The 13,467-nt window shown below is 50.2% G+C and overlaps 1 protein-coding gene across 1 annotated transcript in view; it reads left to right on the forward strand.

Moving 5' to 3' along the window:
* The window catches only part of LOC119108192 (glucose-6-phosphate 1-dehydrogenase), a 19,788-nt gene extending 9,268 nt beyond the window's left edge, over positions 1-10,520 (forward strand). Inside the window, exons 5-15 of the mRNA XM_037231768.1 lie at positions 2,002-2,068; positions 2,341-2,487; positions 2,763-2,980; positions 3,532-3,690; positions 4,220-4,345; positions 5,081-5,174; positions 5,923-6,048; positions 6,941-7,031; positions 8,322-8,530; positions 8,938-9,098; positions 9,518-10,520. Coding sequence (XP_037087663.1) covers positions 2,002-2,068; positions 2,341-2,487; positions 2,763-2,980; positions 3,532-3,690; positions 4,220-4,345; positions 5,081-5,174; positions 5,923-6,048; positions 6,941-7,031; positions 8,322-8,530; positions 8,938-9,098; positions 9,518-9,620 — 1,501 coding nt within the window. The 3' untranslated portion in view covers positions 9,621-10,520. The remainder of the gene's footprint in view (positions 1-2,001; positions 2,069-2,340; positions 2,488-2,762; positions 2,981-3,531; positions 3,691-4,219; positions 4,346-5,080; positions 5,175-5,922; positions 6,049-6,940; positions 7,032-8,321; positions 8,531-8,937; positions 9,099-9,517) is intronic.
* Positions 10,521-13,467: the final 2,947 nt, after the last annotated feature.

A 13,467-nucleotide genomic window follows, 5' to 3' on the forward strand; every position in this document is an offset into this window, starting at 1 on the left:
GTCTGCGTTTTAACCACTGCACGTCTGGGAAACCAGAGGTACGGGTTTCGATTCCTCGCGGTGCCCGCCCTCCCGGCCAGGGTGAGAGGCAGGCGACGCCATATAGCCTCAGCAGCTGAGTGCGTCATAAAGCCTCAATGACATGACATGACACATACGGGGCACCTAAGCTGCTTTCAAAAGCGGTTCAATATCATACGTGACCCTGGTAAGCGGTTCCCGTCTGCTGAGTGTGCCAAAATGCTGGGGTCCTGGATCGGCCGGTAAAATCCGAGCGCGGTCAGAGAGAGCTCTTGCTATGGGCTCTCCAGAAAAATAAAGGGATAACATCGATAATCAAATTATCTTTGAATAGGTTGTGCTTAATTCTGCCGTTTCAAACGGAGCTGCTGCTAATCACGTACTAAACAAAACCTTAATACATTCTGCGCGGAAAGCGTATTCAAGTGGGGCTCAAAGGGGCAGTGCGTGCCAATGTTCCGTTACAAATTTATGTGCGGCTGTATTTGCCTGAAAATGAAAAAATATGCAGGCTGGGGGTTCAGATAGTAAAACAAAATGCGCGGTGGTTCAGATAGGGGCAGAAGTGAGTATCACAAAACTAACAATTTCGCGCCTTCGGTGCTGTCCAACTAAACTAACTGTTGAGCTTCTGTATGAAAAGGGTAATTGAAACGGCTGGGATCGGCGATAGCTGGTTTGTTTCGTGTGGTGAAGGCACAAATTCATTTCATGTTTTCAAACGGCTGCAAGTCATTACGCCTGAAGCCGGAATTGTTTGTCCTTCGATTCGGTTAAAGCGTGCCAACAGTTTTGTAAAGTTGGCTGCAGCAATAGATTATTGTTTTGCGTTTTTTTTTTTGTTTGTTGCTTTCTTTTTTGCTCAGCGTGATAGGAATACGAAGACCCCGTATTTGTTTTTTCAACTAGCTCCGTGATCCCCTCTTTCCGTGACCCCGATGCATCCCTCCTTCCAGCCCGCCCCCACTACCTGTTGCCTACCATTAATGCACAGTCGCATCCACCTCAATCTGAGTCCATCCTGGGACCCAGCACACTGTACTTCTTTTCCAGGCAGCCTAGAAATCCAGTCTGAACCTGTATGCCCAATTTGCTGTGGCGCATCAAAAGGCGCCCTCAGGTAATGCATGCGTGCCAGGCTGGGAGCATGGCTAAGGTATGGTGGAGAGTATGCCAATGGCTGGGATGGGCTCGAAGCGCACACGTGGTTTCTTCAAGGGGGACATGGCTCGAGGAGGCTCGTATGTCTGACGTCATTCCCCAGTGTCACCTACCACCGGTTGGAATTTTGTCATTTCCTCAGCTGCCCTGGCCGTCGAAGTCTTTCGCCGTTTTTTTGTGGCGAGGACAGCAAATCTAGCCTGAGATCAAGCTTAAACGTGAGGCTATGGCAAGTTCCGAAGGTGGAAGAAGACAGCCCTCGTTTTTTGAACTACCCCATTGTGTAGGGCCGTTGTGTAGGGCCGGCGTGCCTGCATTCCTCGCAGCAACAGTTATCCTGGCATTGGTTGAATGACATGGTATAAATGAACGTTCGGGTTGCGTGCATGGTATTCGTAAACTGTGGTGACAGAAGACGCGGCCGGTGATACGCCAATCTCTGATTACGCCGCTGGGCATGGACGTCATGTCATTCTTGTCATATGGTGCCACATTACGCTGCTGGCTACAGTTTGTCTGCAGAGACTGGGTCGGAAACAGAAAATATACGCTCACTACCCTTGTTCCAATCATTGCTTGCTACATTCGTTTAACCAGTGGCCAATGGCGAAACAAAAATAACCATTTCAGCTTGAAAATCGTAATAGTGTATTCCTTGTCATCTTTCTCTGCGCGCCGGCAGCGGTTAACTTCAGACAAGTTGATAAACCGGATAAACATAAAGACAAACTAATAAGACAACCGGCCACCAGGACCAGCTCTGAGGGCTGGCGCTGTACCGTTTCAGCCGCCGAGACGACACTGGCTCTGTTCCGCCAGAGCCTGGCCGGCGAGGAAGAGCTTCAGCAGGACCGTCCCCCACGTCTTCGTCATTCTCGGAGCGTCGGTGAGACATGGCCGCCTCGTGCTGCTCTCTGGTGCAGATCGAGATCACAGCCTGGTCTGAGGCGTCCTTCAAAGATATCGAGCCGAGGTCGTCACATCACATACCTTTCATTCATTAGTTTGCATTTTCTTTGTCCGAATCGAAGTGTTTTTGACGCTACCTCTGACATTGAGTGGTTCCACTACGTATGACTGAGACGGTCAGGCGGTATGCACTTTCGACGGACGGTGTCTTTGGAAATAAAGAAGGGCTAACGAGCCAATCAATTTCAGGGAGATCTGGCCAAGAAGAAGATTTATCCGACCATCTGGTGGTTATTCCGTGACAACCTGCTGCCGGAGAAGACCAGCATAGTTGGCTACGCCAGGTCCAAGCTATCTGTTAGGGAGGTCAGAGCCAACTGTGATCAGTACATGAAGGTGAGCTGGCTGATCATAATGCAGATTTCTCGTCATGCAACACTGCGTAAGAAAAAACAAACCTTCAAACTTTGAGTTCTATCCGCCCACCGCAAAAGGTGGGATAATCGTCGGAGAAGCATTCGTTGCGCCAGTTTCTTGTACAGCATTTAATTTTTGTCTATTTGATTAATTTGAAGTGAATATTCAGCACTGTTCCGCTCATATGCAGCCCGATATTTTTCCTCGCCGGCAGCCAGCATTGCCACAGCATTGGTTCACCCCGTGGCCGCCAGGTGCGGCCGGAGGACCGGGAGCGGTACGAGCAGTTCTGGCGGGTGAACCGGTACGTGGCCGGCGCTTACGACGCGCCAGCGTCGTTCGCGACGCTCGACCGGGCCATCGGCGAGCTGGAAAGTGGCGGCTCAGCCAACCGGCTCTTCTACCTGGCGCTTCCGCCGTCCGTGTTCGCGCCCGTCACCACCAACGTCAAGGCCCAGTGCATGGCCAAACGGTGAGGCGCAGCCCCCACTGTGGCGGGTAGGCATGGATACGACCGGACACGCTCCGCACCAATGGGGAGATTTAAGACGGCAAAAGGACTCGGAGTTTTCTTCAGCGCAAAAAGGGGTTCAGTGGCGGCTGGGGCAGGTTCGTAGCTACATTTGGTAGGACATGCATCTTTTACCGAACATTGATTGAAAACGCCTAAATGTAAAGGCGTTCAGTAGGCAGCCATGTAACCCATTTTGCATGAGTCTGTTGACTTTCAATGCAACGTATATGCGTTTGTAAATGTACATGTAGCACTCCAAATCACGTTCTATTTCAGTTAAACGTATTGGATTTGTCTGTATCGTTACCGTTCCAGATCGATTGGTCTGATCAATGTTTTAGTGCAGTCCAAACGCCGCTACGTCATTTGGAATATCGAAAATTGCCCGGTACAGTCAGCTCAATCTATGGATTGGTTCGCGGACTTGGTTTGCAGCCATTTAGTGAGGGATCTTCCCTGGTGCTCTATTCCTGGCTCCTCACGCTGGCGGGCTCCGCCGCCTTCGTCAGGGGCTGGAGCCGGATCATCGTGGAGAAGCCGTTCGGCCGGGACGCCGACAGCTCAGCCGAGCTGTCCCGACACCTGGCGGCGCTCTTCAGCGAGGAGCAGATCTACAGGATCGATCACTACCTGGGCAAGGAGATGGTCCAGAATCTGATGACGCTGCGGTGAGTGAGCTGAACGCAGGTCAATTCAGCTCAGAAGGCCAGTAGTACATTCAACGCGGCTCGTAGGAGGGAGATGGAGGACCTCGTGTTCATGCAGTGCCGTAGCACTAACTCACAGTCGTAGTTGTTTGAAAATAAAGGTACACTTCTGTACGTTATTCGTAAATCTGACGCCGGTTTTCATCTGACCAATGGACACTGACTGCATTAAAAGATTTCTTACGTTCTTTCTTCTTCGGCAAGGTGCATTTCCATGCCGGGAACGCTACCATTGCTGTCAAGAAAACACTGAGAAATAGACGGAAATGTGTGATCAGCCTTGTCACGCACCATAATATTAGTTTCACACCTTCGTTTGACAGTCATGTCATTGCACATTGAAGGCCGGATATCATGGTCATTATACCTCACAAGATCTCAGATCGGCACAAGTACCCATTGTACTGATTTGCTTATGTGTTTGTTAGTTAATGTAGCGGATGGCGACCGTTTGCATGTTCTCGAGGCGTATATTCCGATATTCGGGCAGGTTTGGCAACGTCATATTCAGTCCGACCTGGAACAGGGACTACATCTCCAGCGTGCACATCACATTCAAGGAGCCATTCGGCACAAAGGGCCGAGGTGGATACTTCGACGAGTTCGGAATCATCAGGTGCGACGGTTGTGTAGGAGCACCACGCACAGCGTGTGGAACACGCGGGTTTTTGTTCGATGACGCTCAACAGCTCAACGTTTGCCCCATTTGGTGGCCAACTCATCAGGGACGGCGGGGCAGTGTTTGTGTGTGTGTAATAGGTAAGGATAGGAGGAGATGCGTATTCGGATCGCAGCCTTGACTGGTCTCCTTACCTGGAGCTTAAAGGAAAACTAACAACTCTAATGACCTTACCCGGCACTTTGCTCACTCCCGTCAGCCATTTGGAGGGTCATATTAAAACGACATGAACTTTGAGTCATTCGCCATGGAGCACAATTCTGGAGGTAGGCACGTGCTTGTTATGCACCTATCTGATATCCTGTTTGAGAAGCGCATTGTGGATCATCATTTATTGGCGTTGAATGCAAAAATTCACGCTACTGAGAAATGAAAAACATGTCCTGTTAAATCTGTATGTGAGTGTCATACTGGTTCTGTCATCTCTTGGTGAAATACCGAGTTTTAAGCAGCGATCTTGTGCACCAAGTATTCACGATATTCGACGTGCAGAATTATTCATCCGAACGGCATTTACTTAACAGCAATGGTGGGTACAACGCATTGTATGCACCTCATGCACCTCATGCACCTCATGAAACGCAAGGTCCATGTATCGATTCGTGAGTTGATTCCAAAATATGCCTCCCAGCGCTTGGGGTGATTCATCTGCGTTTTCTGTCACCTCCCCAGGGATGTCATGCAGAACCACCTGCTGCAAATCATGTGCCTGGTAGCCATGGAAAAGCCCTGCTCGGCCTCAGCAGACGACATACGAGATGAAAAGGTTCTCGCCAGCCTAGAACAAGCGCCAGACATCCGTAGCTAGCAAAACTTCCTGTTGGATCACATTGTGTTTACGTAATTTCTTCAACTATGCGCAGTCCTCCCTAAAAATGCGTTTTCTGTCTGCGATCTCACCGCAGGAAAGAACTCCATTTTCAAATGAACAGCGTGCGGACGCAGGACCTTCACCATGTAACCCCACAGTGGTCCTTCCACTGAATGGACCGATATCTACCGCGTCACTGGACATCAGGTCTGCGTCGCTGCACACTAGGTCTGCGTCAATGGACATTGGGTCCGGGTGACAGCGCACTAGGTCTGCGTCACCGGACATGTGGTCTTCGTCACTGCATACTGGGTCCGCGTCACTGGACACTGGGTCTGAGTCACTGCACATTGGGTCTGCGTCACTGGACACCAAGTCTGCGTCACTGGACACAGGATCTGAGTCACTGGATATCGGGCCTGCGTCACTTTGATAGCGTTACGTTGACATCGGGTCCGCGTCGCTTGGACACCGGGTCTGAGTCACCTGGACGTCGGGTCCGCGTCGCTGGACACGGGTCTGCGTCACTGGACGTCGGGTCTGCGTCACTGGACACTAGGTCTGTGTCACTGGACGTCGCGTCTGTGTCACTGGACGTCGGATCTGCGTCACTGGACACTAGATCTGCGTCACTAGACATCGGGTCTGCGTCATTGGACACCGGGTCTGCGTCACTGGACACCGGGTCTGCGTCTGTCCGCAGGTGAAGGTCCTCAAGTGCACGCGGGAGCTGAGTCTCGACGACGTGGTGTTGGGGCAGTACGTCGGAGACCCGCACGGCGAGGGGGACGCTAAGCAGGGCTATCTGGACGACCCTACCGTGCCCAAGGTAAGCGGTACAGAACCCGCCGACATGCGGGCGGACCTCATGCGAGACTTATCGCGTGAAAGGTGTGTGTGTGTTGCGTATTTCATAACCATTACGTTTGGTTGTCCGCGGTCTTGGACAGCCTCTAGCAAGAATGTAGCTAGCCTCAGGCGTGACCAGATCAGCCATGGCCAGCGTAGAAAGGTCATTGGTGGTCATGTTTGCATGAATGTGAGCATTAATTGCAATAATGACGCTTTTAATTATCACACAAGACGTATTCTAAACAAAGCTGACATGAAGTCTTGATAATGGCTCAAAAGTTTGTTATGGTTCTGGTTAAAATATTGTAGGCTTTTCACAGAATGTCAATGCCATAACAATAGAAGTAACCATAACATCAAAAAGACCGAGAGTTTGCATTTAACTGTTTCTCAGCAGACCCTGTCACCATCTAACTCCGTCCGGCTGCTGGAAGTTGTTGTCGACTCTGCCTTGTCCCCAGACGTTCAATCCAGTCATGTGATCAGGAAGTGCAATACACTTCTCATCTCCCTGTACCGTTTCAGACATCATTTTACCCAAGGGCATGCTGAAACTATGTATCGCTCTCACGTTTCCCCAGTTCAATCTTGTATTATCTTCTAGTCTGGCGGAACGCAGAAAAAAAATCAGTCGAACCCTATCCAAAAACATTTATTTACCGCAGCGAGCGTTGTGGAAGGAACACGACGGCGTGCACGGGTCGGCCCGGCCCTCCAGACTCTGAGATGGAACCGAGCTGAGCGCGTGATTGAGTGGTGACGTCACACAAGTTTGGAAGGCCATCGACAAAGGGTTAGGGCCTCGGAGCATTCAGAGCAGCAGCGGGACGGGGCGTCACGTTTACGCCTGTGACGACCTCCTCCGGCAGGGGTCGGTGACGCCTACCTTCGCTGCCGCCGCCCTCTGGGTCAACAACGAACGCTGGGAGGGTGTGCCCTTCATCCTGCGTTGCGGCAAAGGTAGTCGATGCAGACACTGTAGTCTGCAGAGACCACCAACAGATGGCAGCACTGCCGCTGTGGAGCTGGTGGCATGTTTGCCGCTATCTTCACAGCATAATGTGTTACGTTCATTTGCCTGTGTCACGTTTCCCTGGAGATGGTGTAAAATAAGTGTTACACAACGTAATTTTGCCCTCTAGGGGAACACCATTCGGCTTGTGGCCTGAAACATCCAACAACAACCGGTAAATATCCGAGGGTGCCCAACGTTTTGCTGAAAATAGCGTTATGCACTCTATGTTCGAAGTTTAAAATGATTAGCAGTCGGCATCTTCAGAAAACTATCTGTTCCACTCTTTGTCGTATAATCTGAATGTGACCAGATTATTAGCACGCGACCTTGGAAATGACAAGAATGGACGACTTGCTTGCCGGATCTCATTTTCACCGGCAATACCCGAAAAACAACAACATTAATTCACGCACTGGAATTTCGTGAAGTGACTGATTCAACGAAAACTGAACTAGCTCTGATACTAGTGTTAAATATTGACAATTCATGCAATTAAAAGATTGCGCTCATTGGTATCACGGGGTCGGTGTACTGCATGCTACCTTATTTCTGGCCGGCTACTGATTAGCCCTGTTCCGGTGAGGGGTGGCGGATGTCCCCCCCCCCTCCGCTTCCCACAAATCTCGGAACTGTTTGGCTAATTTTAAGAAATCGAAACAGTTACTGATTTCTGTTAAATAGATCCCGCCAGAGTTTGCGGGCATGCCGCGCTAAGCAACGGAGCAGAACTCCTTGAAAACGCGTGCGAAAACCCGCTGCGTTCAGTGGACGATCTGGGTTTGCATTATTTCTGGATGCATCCATTATAATTCACAGGATTTCCTGGCCGATCCGACCTCAGCAAGGGACGTGCGTCCTGTCGTGTGCAGGGAGTGTCGTGTCGTGTGCATGAATGTACGTCGCATCGTGTGCAAGGGTGTGTGTCGTGGAAAACAAACTTTACCTTATAAAAGTTCTACACACATTCTGTGTGCGGATCTCAAGAAAGGCCAACTGCGTTGTGCCACTGTGGCATTTTGTTGGCCAGATGTCTTCATGCTTTTATATCGAACTCAATCACTATTGGGAAATAATAACGAGCAAAGGCTCCAACACCAACCCCTGTGCAATTGAATCAAACAAAAATAACACACCCCTGCCTTTGTAAGCAAAGCACATTCTGCCGTAGCGTCGGACCTCTGTTCCTTTGTATGTGTAAGGACTTCTGTAGACCGCAGTGATGTGCTCCTCGCCAGCGCTAAACGAGCGGAAGGCTGAGGTGCGAATCCAGTACAGAGACGTGGCCGGCGACATCTTCCACGGCGGTCAAACACGTCGCAACGAGCTGGTGGTCCGCGTGCAGCCCGGCGAAGCTGTCTACGTCAAGATGATGACCAAGAAGCCCGGCATCACCTTCGACATGGAGGAGACCGAGCTGGACCTCACTTACGCCGCCAGATACAGGGTGCGCCACAGACGGTGGCCGAAATTCGTCTCCCAAATCTGATATTATCGCGACTATTCAATCATGCCCAAGTTATATGCATGTTTATTGTAATGTCAGCCCGTCATGCGTATTTATTGTAATGTGTGAAAGGGCGGCAATGCTTTGTTCGGGCTTTGTTTAAGGGCAGTCGAGAGTCGGTGGAAGTTGCTTTAACACGCTCTATCTAAGAGATACAAAGTGTTGTTTGTCTCGCCCATCTCATTGCTTCCCGTTGGATAAGCACGTCTCCTTCGACCCGTAACCCGAGCTCGGCCCGAGTCATGTGTCTGGTGCATCTGCCATGCGCCTTCTAGTGGCCCGTGCCCCTTCAGTCCCTGCATCTCTGATGCCTGAGCTGTCTGCTGAGCCCGCCTCGCCTTCCGCAGAACCTGAAGCTTCCGGACGCCTACGAGCGGCTGGTGCTGGACGTCTTCTGCGGCTCTCAGATGCACTTTGTGCGCTCGGACGAGCTGGCCCAGGCCTGGCGGGTCTTCACGCCGCTGCTGCACACCATTGAGGAGACCAGACCCAAGCCGGTGCCATACAGGTGGGCGGAACTACGGACGAGCGCGCAGCAGGACCGGGGTGATGACCAGGCACTTCCCTCGCTATGGACCGCCATTCTTCCACCTGTTGGATAGTCTTCATTCTGAGTTGCGACGGCTTATCACGACTGACACTGCTTTTTTCTCGTCATCCTTCGGTTTCAGCATTCCTTATGAACGAAAATATTATTATTTGTTTACGGTCTAATCGGTGGTTTTCACGTTGAGCACTTTCTGTGCCCTCAGTAAAAACAGTGTCACAACGAGGAAGTGGAAATTAAAATTTATCTTGAAGTAATCCATGAAACGAAATGACCACCCTCGCGTACTAGTGTCACTAAAACTTTAATCTTGCTCAGAGGCCCTCTTTTTGCCTGCAGCTGTACCTGCGAACCTGAGCCACATTTTGGGCCTGTTTCAGGTACGGCTCGCGAGGTCCACAAGAGGCCGACGACCTCAGTCGGCGTCTCGGATTCAAGTATACGGGCACCTACCAGTGGAACGGCGACAAGGCGCACGTCTGATGCCATCGGTGGACTGGCGACAAGCTGCACGTCTGACGTCACCGCCATTGGAACGGCGACAAGACCATGTCTGATGTCACTAGCAATGGAATGACGACAGGGCCCACATCCGGCGTCACCAGAAGTAGAACGGGGACAGAGCGCATGTCAGATGTCACAAGCAATAGGCCGTTAACAGGGCGTATGTCTGACGTCACCAGTAGTAGAACGACAACAAAGCGCATGTATGACGCCAGAAGTCATGAAACGTTGACGGGGGTGTGTCCGACGTCATGGGCAGCAGAACGGCGACAGCGCACATATCTGACGTCACCAGAAGTAGGACGGCGACAGGGCGCACGTTTGACGTCATCAACGATACGAGGCGACATATTGTGCACCTCACATCCTCAGAAAGGGGGAGGGGCAGGATCTAAAAACAGGCATACGATGCAAACACACAAGTTTTTCGAAACGGCCCGTCCAATCGCCCTGAAGCCTTCACCAATTGATTCCGGGAGATGAGGGGAGTCATGGCGAGACAATATTGAGATCTGACCTGAGGTCAAACACCTCGAAAACGCAAGTAGAAAATTTTACACGCAAATACAGACAACTCAGATCTCAGAGCCTAATAGACCGATCACTGTGAAACCTTCCCCATGGGATGTCCCATACCTGATTCCCTGTTGCAGTGCCAAATTTGGTGGTCCTAGGTCAGATCACAAGTCGTCAAATTTCACAAAGTCCAAAATTCTTGCAGGCAACTTATTGCTCAGAATCTACCACGCCGATAGCTGCCAAACCTTACCATTCGGTAGGCCATCTGCCTTAATTCTCTATTGAATCTGCAAGTATGATGCCATTCATAATTGTCTTTTCCTTTATGTTTGTTCCCAAGCTGGGTTGGGCTGGCCTTATCAGGTTAATTTCTCCTTAGCGGAAGTATTGTGCTGAAAATCATGCGCCGAATTGTGCATAGTATCGCCACGATAAACACCTCCGCTAAGGGGAATTCAACCTCATAAGGCCGGCCCAGCCACGCTGCACGTTGTCTTGAACACAAACATAAAGGAAAAGACATAATTATAAATGGCACCATAGTTGCAGCTTCAACCAAGAGTTAGGTTTGGTGGCGGACTGAATGCTAAGGCTTGGCAGCCATCGGCGTGGTAGATTCTGAGGTATAAGTTGTCTGCATGCAATAATTTTGGACTTAATAAAATTTGACGACTCTTGACCTGACCTAGGGTCACCAAATTTGGAATTGCAAGAAGGGATCAGGTATGGGGCATCTAATGGGGACAGTTTCACAGTGATCGGCCCAGGAGGCTCTGAGATCTGAGTTGTCTGCATTTACATGTAAAATTTTCCCATCGCGTTTCCGAGGTGTCAGGTCTCGATATTGACTCTCCATGACTCACCCCATCGCACGGAATTGATTGGTGAAGGTTTCAAGGCGATCGGACGAGCCGTTCCGGAACACTTGCGTGTCTGCTTTAGACACTTCCGGAAGGGGATGGAAACTGGCTATACATGCATGGCTGGGGCACTGCATCTCCTCGAGAGCGGCCTTGACCCTCAGCGCTTGTCTCCATAGCGGAGTCCACGTCACTGAAAACTATCGTAAGCATTGCGAACTGTAAACGACCTTCATCATTCGAGAATAATTCGGTCGTAACCTTCCTCACGTGATACTGTGAAGTTCCGCACCGACTGACATCTGACGCCACTCAGCGTTGAAATGCTAGCAAGGCGCGAGTATGACGTCACCAACATTGAAACGATGGGTTGGGCTCGTCTGATGTCGCAGGTAGTGAAATAATGACAATGTTCGCATTGAATGTCCGTACGCCACGAAACAATTTAAGTTTGACGTCATCGTCCCAACAAATCCCGTGAAAGGGCGCCCGCAGCCGCGGTAGACAAATCTCGTGGGAAAATCATGCAATTGTTGCTCCAATTGCATGTATTTCATTACCTAGCTTTAGTTTTATGACCGCGTTGGCGGGTAAAAGGTGTCCTACAATCATTATACCGAAGGAATCGGGAAGAAATCCTTTGATACACTCAGATATTTCTAAAAAGATACGGCTTCACAAAAGCATCTGAAAACGACCGCGAAACATATTTGTGAATTACCAGCGGCCCACGAGGCGCTTGGCTTGACAGTCCTGGTACAAACACTTACCAACTTATACTTGTGGCACAGGGCGGCCGAAAGCAGTGAGATCACTCGCCATGATGAAATCTGGTCCGTGAAGTTCACTCGACGTGATGTGCTCTGGTTCGTGAAATCACTTGCCGTGATATGATCTGGTCCGTGAAATTACTCGTCGTAACGTAATGAGATCTGGTCCGTGGAATTGCCCCCCGTGAGAGATCTGGTCGGTGAGATTGCTCCCGTAATGAGACTGGTCCGTGAGATTACTCGCCGTGATAAGATATGGTCCCCGGCGGATCATTCGTCGTCATAGGTCTGGTCTGTGAGATTTCTCACCGTGATGAGATTTGGTCCATGAGACTGCTCGCAGTCGATGAGATCTGGCCCGTGAGACTGCTCGCCGTGATGAGATCTGGTCCGTGAGACTGCTCGCCGTGATGAGATCTGGTGCGGACCGGGCGCCAGAACTTCCACCGATTGATGTGTGGGGAAAATGAACGCCTCCGTGGCTATGTGCGTAATGGCGCTATATTTGAACAGTATTGTGGTGTCGAGATACTGGATCCGTTGTAAGCATTTTATGATCTTCTATACGTTATACTTATGTCACAGCTGATTTGAATGAGCGTACTTTTGAAATTAGTAATACTGCATAACTTTACAAGCCATGTCAGAAAATATGAAATAAACATTTGTGTGATGCGGGAAATCGATGACGATTTCCTCAGCACGAGGTCACAGTTAGGATTGTCTGAAGAAGGACACGAATGGAGCTCAACGAGGTGTTATAACAAACAAAGGAGCCATCTAAGGTGCTAAAGTGAAAATGAAAAGTGGGCCTAATCCACCGTCTCCCCTTCCCTCCGCATGACTATGGCTCTGCCCTGGAGTGTGGCACGTTAGCTTAGCTGTGCCACACATCGCATTTGTAGCGGATATCCTTTGTGCGTCACTTCAGAAAAAAGATGCCTCCACTTAACGAGCTGAAATTCAAAATATAGTAGCTGCAACATATACGCCCGCTCAAACAGTTCACTTATTCTCGTAAAAGTGCTCTTCGAGCAGACATAGACACTGTCATCCCATGCGCAGCGTATCGGGCATCTTCACGTTCCATAGATTGCGCGTGAATTGCGCGCACACAGCCTTGAGAATGCGCTTTCAGAATCATGTGAGCCCCCATCGACCCCACTTGAAGTTGTCCAGTTAGCAAAACTAAGACCTGCGCAGTAGTCGGCCAGAAATGATGGTCTCCTCCAAAGCAAGGACCGCCTCGATAGTAACCTGGCAACATGTTTCCAGACCACGTTCAGTCAATGTATTATACGGTGATGCATGGAACTTCGTGCGCTACACTTCGTCTCATCGCGTAACAATCAAAATTACGCTATATCTCACCCCACATCGTCACGAATGTCAAGTTCGTCCAATATTAAATCTGCCTGTGCTAGTCACTTCGTCGCTCACTATCTCAAAGCCGACGATATCAGCGCGAAAAACGTGTGGCCGGTGGCAGACATTTCCACGATCGTTGGAATATTAATTGGGCTCATCCACCTAATTGTTGATGGATACAGCATATGGCAACGCGACTAGAACATAACACCCCACATTCCACATTAGGGCCCCACACTACCGATCCAAGAGCAATCGGCCTTGCATTGTAAGGCGCACTTAAGGCGGTCATCTGCCGCTGCTTCTCAG

The sequence above is a fragment of the Pollicipes pollicipes genome, unplaced genomic scaffold (genome assembly GCF_011947565.3).
Source record: "Pollicipes pollicipes isolate AB1234 unplaced genomic scaffold, Ppol_2.1 Scaffold_6686;HRSCAF=7923_pilon_pilon_pilon, whole genome shotgun sequence".
NCBI lineage: Eukaryota > Metazoa > Arthropoda > Thecostraca > Pollicipedomorpha > Pollicipedidae > Pollicipes > Pollicipes pollicipes.